Genomic DNA, 21954 nt, shown 5'->3' on the forward strand with positions numbered 1-21954 from the left:
TTCCCCCACAGGACCTTAGATGTTAAGATTTTATTTTCGAAGGGGAAGAGAAGTCCCTCATCTCAATGATGACAGATGGCTCCAAAGTGATTATTCTTGAATTAAAAAAACAATGCTATAGCTATGGTTAAGAAAGCACGCTGTATAAGTCATTGTTTTCACACATTTTCTGAAAAAAATGACCTTTAGTTTGAAATTTCTCATGCTCTCTCTCAGCTAAGAGAAAAATCATTTTATAATTTTTTATAAAATTCTATTTTGTAAAGATCCATTATCAGGCTATAAAAGCGGTATTTTTCATGCTTCATCATTTTTGTACTTAGAACATACCCTCACAGCAGTGATTTCCATGGCCTATTGTGTTATTGGGAACACCAAACAATTTTGATGGTTGTACATTAATTTATTTTTTAATTATGAAATGTTTGCCATTTGGCTTTGCATTTTGGAGCCATCCCATCAGCCTGCATGGCCATGTGACAGTATTATGTCACAAGCAGACAAATAGACATGTTGAGATGATTGACAAGTTTCTGGACTAAATTGATGGTTCTGACCATTTTCAACATGTGTTATCATGATACCATGTCTGTGACTCAATCATGAACCTCTGTTCTCCTGCTGATAGTGTAGGGGAGAGATAGAGAGAGAGAGAAGAGCCATAATACCTCTGTAGGAATGGAAGAAGGTTGTCAGGCCCATTCCATAGTTAGGGCTCAGAAAGCACATGTACAACAGATGGGAGCCTTGACTGGTAGCTTTCATACCCAGACACTAAATCTGCAAGGAAGAAATCAGTGTTCTGCTCACTCTGCCTGTGAATGAAGTGCCAATCACTAAGAATCCGATCCTGCAACAGAATCCATATGAGCAGACCCTGTGCTTGCATGGAGCCCAACTGACTTCAATGGGGGTATAGAGGTACACTCCTGCAGATCCTGTTGCAGGATCTGGCCCTTAGCAAGTACTCCATACAGTCAGGGAGCTCCACTGGCCGTTACTGAAGTGTTATGGTTGCAGAGGTGGGGGAAAGGAGAAAGTCTTGGGGAACTCTCCTTTCCTTTCCTCCTTGCCTTCATGCAGAATAGATGAGAGGAAGACAAAGAAGTATGATCCTAATTTCTCCAATGTAGGTTGACTATTAGAAAATTTATTTCCCCAGTGATGCAGAAAGTATGATTGCTGAATGAATAGTACTTACTTGCAATAGTTACATCATGAAATGTCATATAAACAACACGTGGACAGATACATAGATGTCCATGGTATTTTTAAATATCACTAACAAAAATGATTCTTAAGAACCTTTGAGGATCTGTTCTGTCTTCAGGTGGTGGAATCCGAATAAACATGGAATGTTTAGTGGTCTTCCGAAGATCTGCTGCAGAATGTTTCAGCTACAGAAGGAAAATACTGCTATTAAAGTGAATAATTAGCATTGATATTGTAGACAGTACCACCCAACGATTTGATGGACTCAGGAAATATCTGAAACCTTCAATAAAACCAGAGAGACTGAAAAATTTGGAAGGACACAAGAAAAAGCTGTACAGTGAGCAAGTGAGGATAAGGTACCGTTTTGCTAATAATTTATCAAAGCCAATTACTGAAACCAACTTGTGGGTTGCATAGTACTATAACTGAAATATTTTGTAAAACCCACTCACATGGTTCCTATTATAGAAGGATGTTAGTTCCTCCATAATTAAGGCTAAAGTTAGTTTCTCATTAGAAGACTGATTTTCAAAACCAAACCTTATCTCACTAAAACCAAACTAACCTATCTGAAATTTCTTATGCCACATCCCATTCTAGGAAAGAAACTTTTGAGAAAGTTTGGGACAAATCACACAAGGAATATTACAGACATGGGGGTATAAAAACTTCTAGGTCATTCAAATTTCTGATTTTTCTAATGTCTTTTTGGCTTATCTTGGCCTTTCATACTGCTGAAAAAGATTCACTTAAAAAAAAAAATCAAGCTTCACTTCTTCAAGGGTTCCTGAGTTTTTTCCATAAGTTTTATGGGGATGTGTGACAGGGTATACCAGGCCTTCATGGTTCCCTGCTGGAGGCCCTGTGGTCTACTACACACCCACCCCAGGAAAGGAGCTGCGAAGGTGGATCCTCCAGGCCTGCCTAGAGAGGCTGCATGGAAGCAGCCAATCTTAGGCCAGCTGGCTCAGATAAAAGGAGATGCAGGGCCTTAGCAGGTCAGTTCCTAGCTGAGATTACAGGAGCAAGGAAGGATGTGCCTCTCTAGCCAAAGAAGCTTGAGGGACAATCAGAGTTTGGTTCTGGCTGCATTTTGCTTAAGCTTGGAGAGAGAACCTGAGAACTTTAACTCTAATGAAAGGGCTGAATATAAAGGTGCCAGGTGGGAAGAGGCCCAGGGAACAAGCAGCAATTAATTGAAGTGAGTGGTATGTAGCTGCTGTTTATAGGGTCCTTGTGTTGAAAGCCGGAGTAGTGGGTGGGCCCTTGTTCCCCCAACTGCTCACCAGCGAAGTAGTCTAAACCCTGAGAAGGGCACAAGGCTCCTTTGGAAGCCTAAGTGAAGGGATGAATTTAAAGGGCCCAGACAGAGGGCTGAAGACACTGGTGAGGGCAGATACACAGTTTTGTTGGACTCTCTGCAACCCCAGAAGGGGTTTATTTTGACTGGGTGACCTGGCTGGAGGGCCAAGCCACTGAAGACCTGCCAGGCAAGGCTGACAACCAACAAAGGGGTGCCAGAAGCAGGAAAAGGTCTGCAATACCACAAGCAGCAGCAGGCACTTACAAGGTGAGCGCTCCCCATTATAGGATATATGTAGAAAGTGTAGAGATAATTACAATTATTGTGGGCTGGTGCGCTGATGTGGGACGGAGCATTGCACAAAGTCTGCTTGGATCCGCAGGATGGTCACTCAGCCCTTCTTGCCTGAGTCTTGATGGCAATCCCATTCTGTGAAGGGTGTTAGTTTTAGCCCCTCTGGGGTGTATGGGTTTCCCCTTATGCTTGGTGGGGGCTAGCTGGTCCTGGTCCTCCGGGAGCTTGAAAACCCTTTTTGGTTCTTAAGCCTCTGTTGAGGGAACAGTAGGGGAGCCCAGGGCCATCCATTTCTCTGGGTTCCAGCCCAGGACCCTTAAACCAGGCAGGCAGAATCAATCCTCAACAATTCCTCCTGCCATACCCTGAACCTTTTCCTACTTCCTCAGACTGTGGTTCCAGTCATACCTTCTTTAAGGTGTTGTCTCTGGGTGGCTTTTCACGCGTTTGCTGGCAGGACTTTCCTTCTCTAGTCTGTTTACTCCTCTGACAGCTGCCCTCCCCACCACTGCTTCTTCTATTCTCTGAGCTGCTGAGAGGATGCCAACTGGCTCTGGCTGGCAGTTGCTGCATTATCTCCTTGGTGGCCAGATCAGCATGGGGGTTTATTCACCCCACAACAGACTTCCCCCCTTTGGACGGAAGCGTTCTCTGTGGAAGAAGTGCTCCCCACTTCTTGGGAGAAGAAATCCTCATTCTTGTTTTGACAGCCAGGGCAATGCTCAACTGAGGAGGAGGATTGTGGGCCAAGGTAACACTTCATTACTCTTGTGTTTATTTCTTTCATGTAGTTCAATCATTTTAGTGGGGTGTGGTCAGTCACCAGCTTAAAGTGGTTGCCTTGTAGATGGTATCTTAGTGTCTCACTAGCCCACTTCACTGCAAGGCACTCCTTTTCAATTATTATGTACAGTAACTCCTCACTTAAAGTCGTCCTGGTTAACGTTGTTTCGTTGCTGATCAATTAGAGAACATGCTTGTTTAAAGTTGCGCAATGCTCCCTATAACGTTGTTTTGCAGCTGCCTGCTTTGTCCACTGCTTGCAGGAAAAGAAGCCCGTTGCAGCTAGCTGGTGGGGGCTTGGAACCAGGATGGGCCGGCAGCCCCCCCCATCAGCTCTCCGCTCCCCTAAGTTCCCTGAGCGGCAGCCGCCCAGCAGGCTATCAATTGCCGGGCAGTTCAGCTGTCCCTCCCCTCACTGCCATGTGCTGCTCCTTCCCTCTGCCTTGGAGCTGCTCCTGGGAGCTCCTGATAGCTGTGCGGGGGGAAGAGGGGGAGAAGAAGGGTGCTAATGTCAGGGTGTCCCCCTTCCCCCTACTCCTGTCCCCCCCGCTTACCCCATCTCCATAGAGCAGGGGGGGATAGGACAGGGCTCAGGATGGAGGGAGCTTGCTGGCTTGCTGATCTAATTAAAATGGCAATGCACTTAGAGTGCGGTCAGCGTACTTAAAGGGGCAATGCGCATCTCTCTCTCTCTCACACACAGGGTGTATGTCACTGTCTCTCTCTGCCATGCTGTCTCCCCTCCCTCCCTTCATGCTGCCTTGTAGAATGTGAGGCTACATTAACAATGTGTTACCCTTGAGGGCTCAGCCAAGTGCTAGTTCATCATTTAATAGTAAGGCATTCCCTGGGAAATATCCCACCCTCTTCCTCCACCACCTCAACCAAGCTTCACAATCATCATTGCTATGTACACTATTAAATTGTTTGTTTAAAACTTATACTGTGTATGTGTGTGTATATGTACACAATATAGTCTTTTGTCTGGTGAAAAAAATTTCCCTGGAACCTAACCCTCCTCCCCCCCACATTAATTCTTATGGGGAAATTGGATTTGCTTAACATTGTTTTGCTTAAAGCAGCATTTTTCAGGAACATAACTACAACGTTAAGCGAGGAGTTACTGTATGGTTTTCCACAGGAGAGTAACTAACAGAAACTTGATGGAATGAGGATAATCAGTGAGACACAGTAATACCACGGTACAAAATATATCAGAAGGACAAAACAGGTCATGCTGGTGGGGAAGTGGCACTATATGTGAAAGAAAGGGTAGAGTCAAATGAAGTAAAAATCTTAAATGAACCAAACTGTACCATAGAATCTCTATGGACAGTAATTCCATGCTTGAATAATAAGAATATAGCAGTAGGGATATACTGCCAACCACCTGACAAGGATGGTGATAGTGACTGTGAAATGCTCAGGGAGACTAGAGGCTATAAAAATAAAAAACTCAATAATAATAATGGGGGATTTCAACTATCCCCATATTGACTGGATACATGTCACCTCAGGATGGGATGCAGAGACAAAGTTTCTTGACACTTTAAATTACTGCTTCTTGGAGCAGCTAGTCCTGGAATCCACAAGGGGAGAGGCAATTCTTGATTTAGTCCTAAGTAGAGCAAGGATCTGGTCCAAGAGGGGAATATAGTCGAACCACTTGGTAATAGTGACCATAATATAATTAAATTATATATGTGGTGGGGAAAACACCACAGCAGCCCAACATGGTAGTTTTTAATTTAAGAAAGGGGAACTATATAAAAATGAGGAAGTTAGTTAAACAGAAATTAAAAGGTACAGGGCCAAAAGTGAAATCCCTGCAAGCTGCATGGAAATTTTTTAAAGACACCATAATAGAGGCTCAACTTAAATGTATTCCCCAAATTAAAAAACGTAGTAGGAGAACCAAAAAAGTGCCACTGTGGCTCAACAACAAAGTAAGAGAAGCAGTGAGAGGCAAAAAGGCATCCTTTAAAAAATGGAAGTTAAATCCTAATGAGGAATATAGAAAGGAGCATAATAAACTGGCAAATGAAGAGTAAAAATATAATTAGGAAGCAAAAAAGGAATTTGAAGAACAGCTAGCCAAAGACTCAAGAAGTAACAGCAAACTTTATTTTAAGTACATCAGAAGCAGGAAGCCTGCTAAACAACCAGTGGGGCCACTGGACGATCAAGATGCACTCAAGGATGATAAGGATATTGCGGAGAAACTAAATGAATTCTTTGCATCAGTCTTCATGGCTGAGGATCTGAGGGAGATTGCCAGACCTGAGCCATTCTTTTTAGGTGACAAATCTGAGGAACTGTCCCAGACTGAGGTGTCATTAGAGGAGGTTTTGGAACAAATTGATAAACTAAACAGTAATAAGTCACCAGGACCAGATGGTATTCACCCAAGAATTCTGAAGGAACTCAAATGTGAAATTGCAGAACTACTAACGGTGGTGTGTAACCTATCATTTAAATCAGCTTCTGTACCAGATGACTGGAGGATAGCTAATGTGATGCCAATTTTTTAAAAAAAGCTTCAGAGGTGATCCCAGCAATCACAGGTGCCGGCTTCCAACTTTCCCCAGGGGTGCTCAACCCCCGCTCAATTTTTTAAAAAAAGCTTCAGAGGTGATCCCAGCAATCACAGGTGCCGGCTTCCAACTTTCCCCAGGGGTGCTCAACCCCCGCTCAGCCCTAGGCCCCACTCCACCCTCTTCCCCCAAGCTCCCACCACTGACCTGCCTCTTCCCATCCCCGCCTTGCCTCCGCCCACCCCCACCTCTTCCTGCCCAGTTCCGCCCCTTCCCCCAAGTGTGCGCTGGTGCACTCACGGAGTCAGCGCCTATGCTGCCAATTACAGGCCAGTAAGCCTAACTTCAGTACCGGGAAAACTGGTTGAAACTATAGTAAAGAACAGAATTATAGTAAAGAACTATCATCACATAGATGAACATGATTTGTTGGGGAAGAGTCAACATGGTTTTTGTAAAGGGAAATCATGCCTCACCACTCTACTAGAATTCTTTGAGGGGGTCAACAAGCATGTGGACAAGGGTGATCCTGTGGATACAGTGTACTTAGATTTTCAGAAAGCCTTTGACAAGGTCCCTCACCAAAAGCTCTTAAGCCAAATAAGCTGTCATGGGATAAGAGGGAAAGTCCTCTCATGGATCAGTAACTGGTTAAAAGATAGGAAACAAAGGGTAGGAATAAATGGTCAGTTTTCAGAATGGAGAGAGGTAAATAGTGTCCTTCATGGGTCTGTACTGGGACCAATACTATTCAAAATATTCATAAATGATCTGGAAAAAGGGGTAAACAGTGAGGTGGCAAAATTTGCAGATGATACAAAACTACTTAAGATAGTTAAGTCCAAAGCGGACTGCAACGAGTTACAAAGGGATCTCACAAATCTGGGTGAGTGGGCAACAAGATAGCAGATGAAATTCAATGTTGATAAATGCAAAGTAATGCACATTGGAAAATATAATCCCAACTATACATATAAAATGATGGAGTCTAAATTAGCTGTCACCACTCAAGAAAGAGATCTTGCAGTCATTGTGGATAGTTCTCTGAAAACATCCACTCAATGTGCAGTGGCAGTCAAAAAAGCTAACAGAATGTTGGGAATCATTAAGAAAAGGATAGATAATAAAACAGAGAATATCATATTGCTTCTATATAAATCCATGGTACACCCACATCCTGAATGCTGCCTGCAGATGTGGTCACCCCATCTCAAAAAAGATATATTGGAATTGGAAAAGGTTCAGGAAAGGGCAACAAAAATGATTAGGAGCATGGAACAACTTCCATATGAGGAGAGATTAATAAGACTGGGACTTTTCAGCTTGTAAAAAAGACGACTGAGGGGGGATAAGATAGAGGTATATAAAATCATGACTGGTGTGGATAAAGAAAATAAGGAAGAGTTATTGACTCCTCCTCCTAACACAAGAACTAGGGGTCACCAAATATAATTAATAGGCAGCAGGTTTAAAACAAATAAAAGGAAAAAAGCAACAAAGAGTCCTGTGGCACCTTATAGACTAACAGACGTATTGGAGCATAAGCTTTCGTGGGTGAATGATGTTGCTTTTTACAGATCCAGACTAACACGGCTACCCCTCGGATAAATAAAAGGAAGTATTTCTTCACACAACACACAGTCAACCTGTGGAACTCTTTGCCAGAGGATGTTGTGAAGGCCAAGACTATAACAGGTTCAAAAAAGAACTAGCTAAATTCATGGAGGATAGGTCCATCAGTGGCTATAAGCCAGGATGGACAGGGATGGTGTCCGTAACTTCTGTTTGCCAGAAGCCGGGAATGGACGAAAGGGAAAGGATCACTTGATGATTACCTGTTCTGTTCATTCCCTCTGAAGCACTTGGCATTGGTCACTGTCATAAGACAGGATACTGAGCTAGATGGACCTTTGGTCTGACCCAGTATGGCCATTCTTATTGTGATGAGTTGGATCACTGAAACCCCCTTGGGTTGCCAACTGATGTGCCAAGACTACTTCTACCCCTGCTTTCCCTGCCAGCTTGGGACTCCAGCACCCTGTCTTGTTGAGCCAGATACGCCAGTCTTCTCCAACACAGACCCAGGGTCTGAACCACGTGCCCCAAAGCTGCAGACTTAACTGAAAGCTTCAGTGCCCTGCCTGGTTTGAGCCAGACCCACTAGCCTGCTGCAAACCCAGACCCAGGTCTGAACCACATCCCCTAATAGCTGTAGGCTTAATTGAAAGCAGGTTAAGAAGTGTTCCTGTCTTTAACACTCAGATGGCCAACTCCCAATGGGGTCCAAACCCCAAATAAATCCGTTTTACTCAAATTGTTCACCCTCTATAACACTGATAGGGAGATATGCACAGCTGTTTGCCTCCCCAGGTATTAATACATACTCTGGGTTAATTAATAAGTAAAAAGTGAATTTATTAAATACAGAAAGTAGGATTTAAGTGGTTCCAAGTAGTAACAGACAGAACAAAGTGAATTACCAGCAAAATAAAATAAAACACGCAAGTCTAAGCCTAGTACAGTAATAAAACTGAATACAGATAAAATCTCACCCTCAGAGATGTTTCAATAAGCTTCTTTCACAGACTGGACGTCTTCCTAATCTGGGCACAATCCTTTCCCCTGGTACAGCCCTTGTTCCAGCTCAGGTGGTAGCTAGGGGATTTCTCATGATGGCCACCCCATTTGTTCTGTTCCACCCACTTATATATCTTTTGCATAAGGCGGGAATCCTTTGTCCCTCTAGGTTCCCACCCCTCCTTCTCAATGGAAAAACACCAGGTTAAAGATGGATTCCAGTTCAGGTGACATGATCACATGTCACTGTAAGAGTTCATTACCCACTTGCCAGCACACAGGTATACAGGAAGACTTAGAAGTAAAACAGAGCCATCTACAGTCAATTGTCCTGGTTAATGGGAGCCATCAACATTCCAAACCACCATTAATGGCCCACACTTTGCATAATTACAATAGGCCCTCAGAGTTATATTTCATATTTCTAGTTTCAGATACAAGAGTTATACATTTATACAAATAGGATGATCACACTCAGTAAATTAAAAGCTTTGTAATGATACCTTACAAGAGACCTTTTGCATAAAGCATATTTTAGTTACATTATATTCACACTCATCAGCATACTTTCATAAAATCATATAGAGTGCAACGTCACACTTATGTTCTTATGTACTCTCACAACTATTTTTAACAGCTCTGTTGCTATTACCAGGGCTATAGTGGTTTGTAGAGGAACTGGTTCTGGTTAGCAGGTGACATAGTCAATGCCAGCCAGTATGTATTAATAACTGGCAGTACTCTTCTCTACAGGTGATGACGACATGTACTTCTACCCCCTTGAATGAGACTTCCACCAATAGAAGGGGAACCAATGGGGCCAGTCACACTTGTTTGGGGATTTCCGGTTGGCGATCAGGACAGGAGGCACAATAATCTCTTATCTTCATATGGATTCTGGGCCAAAAGAAACAGGGTAATAGACAGCCGAGAGTTTTCTCCTGGCCCAGGTGGCTCACCATTGGTACCTGATGGGCCAACTTGAGTATTTCCTGCCTGAATATGTGGGATACAAAGAGTTGGATGTACAGTTCACCATCCAGCGTACTCTGTGCTAGACGACAGAGTAAGTCTCCCCGTAACTCAAAACAAGGCAAGTGAGCGGCTAATTCAGGTGTCACCACTTCCCCATCTATAAGAGCTATGCCTTCTTCATAGACTCTCCTGAAGGAATCTTTCCTCTGCTGTTCGACTTGCAGGTCAGATGATCCCTACAGCTTCCCCACATCCACTAGGTCTCGTTCCAGGTATGGAACTCTAGGAATACCCATTCCAGTGGGAGTCGTCTGACTCACCCAGACAACAACACTGGTCGCTTTTGCATAGGTCATGTCCCTCACATCTGGCAGTGCGTTTCTCATTCCTGGTCCGCCAGGCCTTCATTGGGGTAGGAAAAAGTCATTGTCCTTGAAGGGAAAGAGGTCGCCCAGAGTCTGTTCTATTTCACCAGCCATCTCCATTCAGCTTCTCAAGAGCATCTGTAATAGAGTCTGAAAGTGAAGACAATCCCACCCCAACAGGATTGGGTAATACATGCTAAGCCTACCATGAGGTGGCCAGACTGTCCACCTCTGTTAGACGGACTTTAGTACAGGAGTAGTCCCTCATGTACCCATGGTGACACATTAAGGATACTGTGCCTTCTGAGTGGACTTCAGCTTTCCTCAGCAGATCTTCTCTCACTGGGGTTTGTTCACAACCTGAGTCCATTGGGGCTTATAACTCTAGCTTGTCAACATTCATTATGGTTGTCAATTTCAAACCGCCTAGCATTTGGTTGAGGCTGGGTAAAGAGAAGCCTGCCTCATAACTAGACTCTATGGTTGGGCAATCTTTCTTGATATGCACTTGTTCACACTGGAAACAGATCATCCTCCCTAGTGAATCCTGTAATGGTGGGTGTGACATTCCTCTCTGGTGTTATCTGGACTGGTGATCTGCTAGGTCACTCCAAACCTTGACTTTGGGAGCCAGCCTTACCCTGCTCTGCTGTGAGAACACCCACTCCTGGGCTGTTCACGTACAGCCTCTGGCATGTAAGCTGCTGCTTGGATTGTGCAACCGAATGACACTAGTCAATATCTCCGGTCCCAGACACAACCCTAGGAACCTCCATCTTGCAGCGTCCAGTTATGCCCGCTGGACGCTGCAAGCTTATAGGAATTCATCAGTTTAACAAAGAAATTGATATGTACCAGGCTTGTTATCCCAAGGGGAGTCTCTGACACGCTTCAAACCAAACGCACTGCTTCAGGTAGAATAAACAGATTTATTAACTATAAAGATGATTTAAAGTGATTATATGTCAAAACATAAGTCAGATTTGGTCAAATGAAATAAAAGCAAAACGCATTCTAAACTGATCTTAACACTTTCAATGCCCTTACAAACTTAGATGCTTCTCACCACAGGCTGGCTGGTTGCGCTCCAGCCAGGCTCTCCCCTTTGATCAGCACTTCAGTCGCTTGGTGTGGTGTCTGTAGGTGTAGGTGGAAGAGAGAGGAAGAGCATGGCAAACGTCTCCCCCTTTTATCATGTCCTTTCTTCCCTCTTGGCTTCGCCCACTTCAGAGTCAGGTGAGCACTACCTCATCGCAGTCCCAAACTGACCAAAAGAAGGTGGGTGACTCACTCGAGAGTCCAACAGATCGGTTTGTTGTTGCCTAGGCCAGTGTCCTTTGTTCCTGTGAGGCTGGGCTGGGTTTGTCCCATACATGCCCTGATGAGGTGTGAATTGCTGCTCCGCTCTTGGAGAGTTTTTGCCTGGGCTTGCTTTAAGCCATGAGGATACATTTTCAGCCTCATAACTATATACATGAAATTATAACCTATAACATTACTATAACATCACTGTAACAACAATGCTCAGTGCATCATGAGCGCTCCGAAGACACCCAACATGACAAACTTTGCATTGGATACCACACAATCATATTATAAGGATGAACATGGGGGTGTAGGGTGTTCCCACAAAGTACAGAATGTCACAGTAGGATAGTCGGGATCTTGGTCTGGTGCGACCTTCAGAGTCCGGACTGTCAAGGGTGAGGCCAGCCCTGGTCTCAGAACAGCCATCCCCCCACCTCCTTAAGGGCAGCCCTAGTCCAACCAGAGGAGGCAGGCTCTGGCCTGCTGGGTCAGGTTTGTGGGGTATTACCCTCCAAATAGTTCCCTGCTAGCCTCACCACTTCTTCCAGAGTCTCTGGTTAGTACCTCTGAACACACCCTTGCACAGCTGTGGAGAAGACCCAGAGAAACTGTTCGAGGATGACCAATTCACCTATCTGCTTGCTCATTCTAGCCCAGGGGTCGGCAACCTTTCAGAAGTGGTGTGCCGAGTCTTCATTTATTCACTCTAATTTAAGGTTTCGCGTGCCGGTAATACATTTTAACGTTTTTAGAAGGTCTCTTTCTATAAGTCTATATTATATAACTAAACTATTGTATGTAAAGTAAACAAGGTTTTCAAAATGTTTAAGAAGCGTCATTTAAAATTAAATTAAAATGCTGATCTTACGCCACCAGCCTGCTCAGCTCGCTGCCAGCCTGGGGTTCTGTTCACCTAGGCCAGCAACAGGCTGATCAGGGCCTGCAGCCGGGACCCCAGACCTGGGGGGTGGGGGTGTTTCACGGGTCAGGGCAGAGGGCTGGGGGAGGGGGTTCAGGGCAGAAGGCTGGGATGTGTGTGGGGGGGTTCAGAGATCAGGGCAGAGGGCTGGGGGGTGTAGGGCAGAAGGCTGGGTGTGTGTTGGGGTGGGGGGTTCAGGGCAGAGGGATGGGGCTGTGGGGGTGCAGGGCAGAAGGCTGGGTGTGTGTTAGGGTGGGGGGGTTCAGGGCAGAGGGATGGGGTGTGTGGGGGGTGCAGGGCAGAAGGCTGAGTGTGTGTGTGGGGGGAATTCAGGGCAGAGGGATGGGGCTGTGGGGGTGCAGGGCAGAAGGCTGGGTGTGTGTTAGGGTGGGGGGGTTCAGGGCAGAGGGATGGGGTGTGGGGGGTTGCAAGGCAGAAGGCTAGGGTGCTCGGCTCGTGCGGGTGCTCCCAGCCCCCTGCCCTGAGCGGCTCATGGCAAGGGGCTGGAAGGGATATGCCCTGTTCCACCCCCTTCCCCCAGGCTCCGTCCCTACCTCTCTCTGCGTCCTCTACGGAGCTGTGTGCACGCTGCCGCTCTTCCCCCTCCCCCTCGCTAGGGCCATCAGCTGATTGGCCAGGGACCGAGAGGAGGCGGGGCAGGAAAGCACCACACTGGGGGAAGAAGTGGGGGAGGGGGGAAGCTTGGCTGCCGCAGAACCAAGCTTCTGCCTCCTGCCCCCGCAGGGGAGAGCGGGGGGGCTGAGTGGGGCTGGGGGCCGGGACTGCATCGGGGAGCTGCGTGCCACTCAGAATCGGCACGCGTGCCGTAGGTTGCCGACCCCTGTTCTAGCCTCAGGTCTCATCCACTTCCAGCTGACACCTTTGAATTTCTTTGCCAGTGCCTGCAGTTGCATGAATGTGCTACATCTCTGCTCTCTGAAATAGCAGCAAGTCTCTTCACTTAATTGCAGCCAGTCAAATATGGCTGCCTTTACCATTGGGTAGTCAAGGACGGATTGTTGGTTGAGGGCCTGTGGTTCCCTGGTCAAAACAGAAGCTAGGTGGATGATCCAGGTCTCAGGGTCCCAGTGGGTGCAGGTGGTGAGGTGTTCGAAGATCTCCTAAAAGGCCTCCAGGTCATCCTCAGGTCCCATCTTGGACAGCACAGGACTGCTGGACCAACTCATCAACTATGCCGTAGCTCCAGCCAGTGCGGGTGGTGCTATCCTAAGTGTTGCCCCCATACATTTACCCAGCTGCTGTTGCTGGATGGCTACATATCCAACCTTTGTTGGCTCTGCTGTTGAGCCGTGGCCTGGGTGGCAGGCCTCCTGCTGTTGTCAGTGAGAGACTGTTTGCAGGTCATTTTGCCGCTGCTGGGCCTGTAACAAGTGTAGCGTCAAGGTCTGCATCTGTTGTTGTTGCTCCTGGGCCATTGCTTGCTGATCCAAGGCAGCAGCCCACTGCTGGGCTAGAAATCTGAGTGCTTCCTCCATCTTAGGCCTTATTGGGGGCTCAGACACAGTGAAACCCCACTTTCGGTACCACATATGGGCTGGTGTGCTACTGTATCAGTGCCCCCTTTGGTCAGACGGAGCATTGCACAGAGTTTGCTCGGTCCAGCAGGACTGTGAGTCAGCTCTTCTTGCATGAGTCTCTGTGGCGGTCCTATTCTGGACTATGAAGGGTGTTAATTTCAGTCCTTCTGTGATGTACACGTTTCCCCTTATACTTGGCGGGGGCTAGCTAGTGTTGGTCCTCGGGGGGCCTGCAAACCCCTTTTGGTTCTTAAGTCTCTGTTGAGGGATTAGTAGTGGAACCCAATGCCAGAATCAGTCCTCAACAATTCCTCCTTCTGTACCCTGAGCTCCTTCCTACCTCTTTTGCTTCTGTGGGCTACTTCAGCCTGTGGTTCCAGTCATCCTCTCTCTACAGAGTTGTCCCTGGGTAGCTTCTCACCAGTTTGCTGGCAGGACTTTCCTTCTCTAGTCTGCTTGCTGCTCTGGCAGCCACTCAGTCCCTCTGGTTCTCAGCTCTTTTATTCTCCTAGTTGCTGCGAGGATGTGCCAATCAGCACTGGCTGGTAGTTGCTGCATTAACCCTTAGACCTCATGCCAGCACGGGGTCTATACACCCAGTGAAAGTGTATCAAGATTACAAAACTCAAGTTATACTGTTATAATTTATTTGCTAGCTAGATGAACACCATATATATATATATAAAACTATATAATATAGTTTTAAGCATACAACTTTTTTCATCTTCATCCACTCAAATACCATATCAATGAATTTTGTTCAATCTTTACAAAAGGATTCCACATAAGGATTAATCCAAGTTTGAAAAATATCATCCCCAAATACAAATTTTTATGGAAGTGATAAATGTCTGAACTTTGGAATGGAATAGCTCTAGTCCAAAATTATAACAGATCAAAAAAAAAAAAAGGTCCGAACCTGGTGCGAGTAGCCATATCCGAAACTTCCATAGCAGAACATAAACTCCACTTCTACTGTGCAGAAAACCTGAAAATAAAACATTTTTCTCTTTTAAACGTAACAAGTAATTAACTCTTACAGCAAATACATTTACAAACAAGTTCCACGGTAAACAAGTACAAGTATGGTAAGCAAAGGGTTAAAATACATGACACACCCTTTTTATTAACATGTTACTTATTTAATAGGCAATTCCTATTACGGATACAAAAATCTCCACAGTTACTTTCCTATACAGTAACTGTTGTTCCTCAAGATGTGTTGCACGTGTACATTCCACTGTAGGTGTACATGCACCTAATGTACTTGAGTCAGAGACTTTTACTCGTCATACCATTGGGTAGTACGTGCACCCCTGCTATCCTTGTGTACCAAGCTGAGGGTATAAAGAGACGTGGTCACCATCTCCCTCTCTGTTCCTTCGCACAGCTGGTAAACTAAATCCAAAGCTGCAGGGAAGGTGGGAGGGTCATGGAATGTACATATGCACAATACATCTCAAAGAACAAACAGTTAGTGTACAGGTAAGTACATTTTTTTCTCCTTTGAGTGATTGTGCAAATATATATTCCACTGTAGGTGACTCACCAGCAGTTTATTTACAAGTGGTAGGACTTCAGACTACTTCAAGAGAGACTGCAATAATGACTTGCCAAAGTTGGCATCCTCTCAGGAAGCTTGAGTAATAGTGTAGTACTGTATATGGAGAAGGGATGTATAAATGACCACATTGCTGCTTTACAAATGTCTACTATAGCAATGTTGCTCAAGAAGGCTGATGAAGTGAAATGAACCCTAGTAGAGTAGGCTGTTATTCTCAGTGGCGGAGAGACCTTTGCCAGATCATAGCAACATTTAATACAATCTGACATCCAATGTGAAAAACGCAGACCTATAACAGGTGGTCCTTTAATGCTGTCAACATAGGCTACAAACATCCTGGGAGAGGATCTGAAAGTCCACATAAAATGCCAGAGCACTCCGAACATCCAAGGTATGAAGCTTCTCTTCAGCCTTGGAAGAATGAGGCTTTTGAAAGAACACTGGAAGATGTTAGTCTGGTTGAGGTGGAATAGTAATATCACTTTGGGCATAAACTTAAGGATATGGATAACTTATGGATACCAAGTGATGCAAAAAAGATGGAAAATCCATCCACTGCTGGGTGTACTGCATACACGACCGTCAAATGGACTCTCACTGATCTGATAACGAGACCAGAGGATTTACAATGCAGTAGGAGTCTCATCTCTATTCTATCAGCAGATAGCTGATGACATTCTTCCCAGATTTAAAACCTTTTCCATTTTGCTGCACATGTGGTGTTGGTGGAATCCTTTCTGCTGTTCACTAGAATGGTTTGGACATCACAGGAGCAGACTTTCCTCACTGCTCAAATAAGATCTTCCATGCCAATAGGTGAAGAGACTGTAAGTTGGGGTGTAGTGACTTGCCTTGGTTTTGAGACAAGAGATCCTCGACCAGAGGTAGAGATACAGGTGCACGAATGGGGAGCTGATATAGATCTGTATACCAGTACTATCTTGGCCAGGTCAGGCAGGCAGGTGCTACAAGAATTAAGTTTGCCTTGGCTATTTTTCATTTTCTGATCACCCTCAGAATCAGAAGGACTGGAGGGAATGCATACAGTAGATGGTTCGACCAGGGAAGAAGAAAGGCATCTGTCACGGAATCTGGGCTGTGACCTGCCCTGGAGCAGAAGCTCCTGCAGTTGCTGTTCAGGTTGGTTCCAAAGAGGTCTATTATTGCACAACCCCTCTAACAGAAGTTTTGCTGGAGAACATCCCTCCCTATTGACCGCTCATGATGGTCTCTGAAGTTTCTGCTGAGGGAATAACGTTCTTCACCCTGGAAGGTGAAAAGCCTTTAGCAAGCTATTGTTCTTTATACAGAAGTTTCACAAGTGGACTGCTTCTTGGCACAGCTGAGATGACCTCACACTTCCCTGCTTGTTCAGATAAAACATAGCAGTGGTGTTGCTGCTGAGAACTTGAACCACCTGCTCCCTGACGGTAGTAATGATCATCTCACAGGCCCAACAAATAGCTCAAAGTTCCAGCACATTTACATGGAACAAAAGTTCCTGAGGCATCCAAAGTACTGGAGTCTGGAAGCTGACCCAGGTGGGGCCCCCCCAACCACATTGGATGCATCTGTTACCAAAGTCACAGTTTGTTCTGGTGGTAGGAAAGGAAGCCCCTGCATACATTGTAAGGGTCTAACGACCAATTCAGGGACTGATCCATTCGTGCAGTGTGTCCAGTGAATGTCTGCTTGGATGATATACTGAGTGAAGCCAGGCCTGCAGACATCTGAGGTGCAGTCTGACATGCTGAATCATGTATGTGCACAAAGCCATGTGTCCCAACAGTTGTAGACACAAGTGCACTGTTGTCCTTGGGTTAGACTTGAGATTCTCACACAGAAAGACTATGGACCGGAACCAGTTCATCATTGGGAGGTAAGCCATGGCAGTTGTGGCATAGAGATCTGCCCCTATGAAACCTATTCGCTGTGTTGGTTGTAATGTTGATTTCTCTACATTCAGGTTTCTTCTGGTAGTAAGATCTGTCCCGCATTTGGGGCTTAAACAGCTTCCTTTTTGTTACTGGGAATATAGAAACCCAGCAAATGGACCACATGAGAATCTTTCAACATGCACATGGTGTCACTGGTCTTCTGAGAAAACAGTTTAGCACCTTCAAACAGCAGATCTTCTATTGTATTTTGTAGATCTTTTGGGATGCCGGAGGTCTGCAACCAAGAAGAGCATCTCACTGAGATGGCTGAAGCCACGGAACATGACATAGTATCTGACATGTCGATAATCACCTGGAGAGATGTCTGTGCTGTGAGATGACCCTCAAAGACTAAAGTCAAAAAGTGATCCCATATTCTTCGAGCAGTTGTTCACAAATTTTGAAATTGCTGACTAGTTAATAAAGGTGCATTTGGACAATAATGCCAGGTCATTTGCAGGGCCGGCCCTAGCCATTTTTGTGCCCTATGCAGACCCCCCCACGAGGAGGCTGTGTGGGGCACCAGGCCTCTGCGGGTGGGGAGGGGAGCAGCTGGCCCCAGGCCTCTGCGGGGGGGGGGGGAGGGGAGGAGGAGAGGTGGCTTGGGGGGCAGGGGGAAACCGCCCCCCAGCATGAGCCGGCGGAGCGGGTTGGGGCTGGGTCGCTCCACTTCCTGCTGCCCGGTGAGTACAGGGCAGGCCCGACCCCACACTCACGGGGCCGCGGTAAGTGGAGCGACCTGGGCCCAACCCGCTCCGCTTCCCTGGCTCCCAGCCTTGGGGTTTGGGGGACAGGGGGGAACCGCCCCCCAGCACTCACTGGCAGCGCGGCTGGGAGCCAGGGGAGCAGAGCAGGCTGGGGCCAGGTCGCTCCACTTACCAATGCCAGTGAATGCAGGCCCGCTCCCTATTGCAGTCCTCAGGGGAGTGGGAGCGGGGTTGGGGTGGAGCAGGGGCAGGAAGAGGCGGGGCAGGGGCTTTGGGGAAGGGGTGGAGTGGGGGAAGGGCTGGGGCAGAGTAGGGGTGGGAAGAGGCGGGGCTGGCGTGGAGCATGGGTGGGAGCCACGGGGAAGAGGTGGAGCAGGGCCTGCAGCAGCACATAGCTGCGTACTTTGCATATGGGTAGGGACAGCCCTGGTCATTTGACACCCTCAATTTGAAGGCTTGCAGTAGCATAAACCTTTCTACTGTACAAGTTCAGTCTCTTACTCCTTATCCTTCAGGGTAGCCAGGGGGTAAGACCGCCTTGAATGCTTGTGTACCACTGTGACCACTAAAGAGTCATGAAAGAGGCAATGTGGGTAAAAAAAAAATTCAGATTCTTGCTGGGGAACCTGATACCATCTGTCCACTCATTTGGCAGTGGGTTGGGTAGAGAACCAGTCTCTCTCAAAGGGTCTTTGTGGAATCCAGCAAGACTTCATTAATGGGAAGGGCAATCGTTCCCAGAGTGGAAGTTTGTAAGATATCCAATAGTTTGTGTGGATTGTCTTGCACAAGCTCCACCTGTATTCCCAGAGATGTGGACACCTTCCGACTGAGATCTTGAAAAAGAGATCTTGGGGAAGAGAAAGAAATACTGAGGGGGACTATCCAGGCGTTTCTCTCTAGCATCCTCTTCTTCTGTGGGCTCCAAAAAAGAGACTGTTTCAGGTTAGGAGGAGGATCTTCTCTTGTTGCTGTAAGTGCTTGAGCAGGCGACTTTCTCCTGCATTGTGTGGCCAACAGAGACCTAGATGCTCTTGGAGCAGTTTAAGACAGTGGTTCTCAACCAGGGGTACATGTACCCATGGGGGTATGCAGAGGTCTTCCAGGGGGTACATCAACTCATCTAAATATTTGCCTACTTTTACAACAGGCTACATAAAAAGCACTAGCAAAGTCACTACAAACTAAAATTTCATACAGACAATGACTTGTTTGTACTGCTCTATATACTATACACTGAAAGTACAATATTTATTTTCCCGTTGATGTATTTTATAATTATATGGTACATATGAGAAAGTAAGCAATTTTTTTTCAGTAATAGTGTGCTGTGACACTTTTGTATTTTTGTGTTTGATTTGGTAAGCAAGTAGTTTTTAAGTGAAGTGAAACTTGGGAGTACACAAGACAAATCAGACTCCTGAAAGGGGCACAGTAGACTGGAAAGGTTGAGAGCCACTGGTCTACGAGGCCAAGTGGGGCCAAGGAGCACAGCCCAGTCTTTGTACTGCCATTGTGGTGGGCATCATAATGGGGAGTCTTTATAATACTGTTCTAATAGGGTTCATGTATCCTTAGAGCATGATCTGTATGGTGACTTGAAAGACCTTGACAGATACGTGGGACTATCATGGTCAGTGTCTGAAGATGAGGCAATATTACTCCCCTCAATGAATGGCAGAGCAATCCCAGTATATGTTGATGGAGGTCTCTGCATGGGTGACTGACATACAGTGCTGTCCCAAAAGTATCAACGTTGACGATGTATCTGGTGGTGTTGGTGGAAGCAAACGGGGAGGACACAATGCAGACAGTTGAGTTACTTTTGATGGTGCCGATGGAGAGGAAGCAGGCTGCATCTATGAAGAAGATGGAACTGCTAGTGCTGTGGTGATTATTAAGGCTACAATTTAATCATGGGTATTTTTAATAAAAGTCATGGACAAGTCATGGGCAAGAAACAAAAAATCATGGCCCATGACCTGTCCATGACTTACACCATAAATACCCCTGATTGAATCTTAGGGGGAGAGCCCCGGGGGGCCGGTCGCTGCTGGGGGGTGAAGCCCGGGGGGCCAGCCGCTGCTCCAACTGCCCCCAGCACCGCTGCTCAGGCAGTCCCCAGGGCCAGCCGCATCAACTGCTGCTTGGGTGGTCCCGGGGGCCAGCTGCCCAGGACCACCAGAGCAGCAGCCAGTGCGGGGCCACTCCAGCAGTGGGTGGTGCAGCTGGCTGCAGGGCCGCCTGGGGTCAGCTGCTGCAGAAGTCACAGAGGTCGCAAGATGTCACGGAATCTGTGACCTCCGTGACAAACATGCAGGGCCGTCCCTAGAGATTGTGGTGCCCTACGCAGCCCCCCTGCGGGGAGGGGGGCCGGCCCCAGGCCTCTGGGGCGGGGCGTCGCAGGCCTCTGCAGGGGTTGGGGGGTGTCCCAGGCCTCCGTCTCTTACTAGTGGGCTGGGGCCGGGTCGCTCCACTTCCCGCCGCCCACTGAGAGCAGGGCAGGCCCGACCCCAACCCCTGCTGCAGTCCCCCGGGATGCATAGCTCAGGGGATGGGGTTTGGGGGGGAAGGGGCGGAGCAGGAGCGGGGCTGGGGAGGGAAGAGGTGGCGGGGGTGGAGCAGGGGCGGGGGCTGAGGGGAAGAGGTGGGGCAGGGACGGAGGCAGCTTTCCTGGGCCTTGCTGTGTGCAGCCCACGAGGGGCCGGCTCAGCCGTCCGGGGAATTGGGCTGGCCGCTGGAGCTGGATGCAGCACACAGATGCATAGGGCACCAGGAAATTGGTGCCCCAAATTTCCTGGTGCCCTACGCAGCTGCGTAGTTTGCGTATGGGTAGGGATGGCCCTGCAAAGACGGAGCCCTAGTGATTAGTAGTGCTCATAGTGCTGATGTAGTGGAGGCCACTGAGATCAGGACCAGACAATACAACAAGGAAGAGCCTGGAACAGAGAGAGACAAAACATCTTTTGCCACGAAAAAGCCCATGGCATCAATGTCACTGATTGCAGAGGTAAGTGCTCAGCTACTGACATCAAAGGTGCTGGACCCAACAGTGCCAGGGTCAAATCTCTCTCTAGTAGAAGTGCAGGCACTGGTTTTCACAGACCCGCTGAATCTGGGGTCGACAGTGCCACCTCCGATGGTGCTGGTGCTTGCGAGCAGACGTCAACTTAGCACCGGAGGACTTTTTCAGAGCCTTTTTGATAGTCCAAGAATGAGATATCGAAGGTATATCAGTCTGTGATGATGAAGATAGTTTTGAGTGCTTCAAGGAGGCTGCAGAAGAGGAACATGAGCAACATTTCTCACCAGATTTCAGCTTAGTGACTGAGGCAGTGGGAGGGGCACTCCTCAGGGAAAACTCTCTGACCATTTCTGGTCAGGGTCAGTCTCTGAGGAAAGATGCATTGCCTTCATCAGAAAATGTACTTTAAGGCAGAAATCCCTTTGTTTCTTCATTCTTGTCAGGACTGAGGAACTAATAGGACATTTGTCCGTCACATGTCCCTTGTGTAAGAAGATTAGGCAACTAACAAGGATCACAGTCTTGCATGTGGCACACTGTTTAAAACCTGGGGATTTCTGTATATTAAATCCCAGTTAACCTAATTTACTAACTACACTGAACTAAACTACAGCTATATAAAAGAACTGTTTCTTATTTTCAAAGGCTGTCTATCTGAAGCTCAAGGGTGAGGGTGAGGTCCAAATCTCATCACGGGTAGTAAGGAGGAACTGAGAGGGAGCTGCCAACCATGCCCCTTTAGAGGCTCAGCACATGAGGAAAATGGGGGCCCATGCGCCGCCTGCTGGTACGGCCAGTAAAACTCTCATACACTTCCAATGGAATGTATGTGTGTACAGTCAATCATAGGAGAACTTTTCCTTGTCTGTTTTCATGTATCTGTTGCTCCTGACAATACACACATTCATCT

General features: G+C 46.9%; 1 protein-coding gene across 1 annotated transcript in view; it reads right to left on the reverse strand.

Moving 5' to 3' along the window:
- The window catches only part of C2CD6 (C2 calcium dependent domain containing 6), a 49486-nt gene that overhangs the window by 15806 nt on the left and 11726 nt on the right, over positions 1 to 21954 (reverse strand). The window contains exons 6-7 of the mRNA XM_065412987.1: positions 14731 to 14799; positions 1306 to 1397 (exon numbers count right to left, since the gene is read on the reverse strand). Coding sequence (XP_065269059.1) covers positions 1306 to 1397; positions 14731 to 14799 — 161 coding nt within the window. The remainder of the gene's footprint in view (positions 1 to 1305; positions 1398 to 14730; positions 14800 to 21954) is intronic.

This window comes from Emys orbicularis, chromosome 11 (genome assembly GCF_028017835.1).
Source record: "Emys orbicularis isolate rEmyOrb1 chromosome 11, rEmyOrb1.hap1, whole genome shotgun sequence".
Taxonomy (NCBI): domain Eukaryota; kingdom Metazoa; phylum Chordata; order Testudines; family Emydidae; genus Emys; species Emys orbicularis.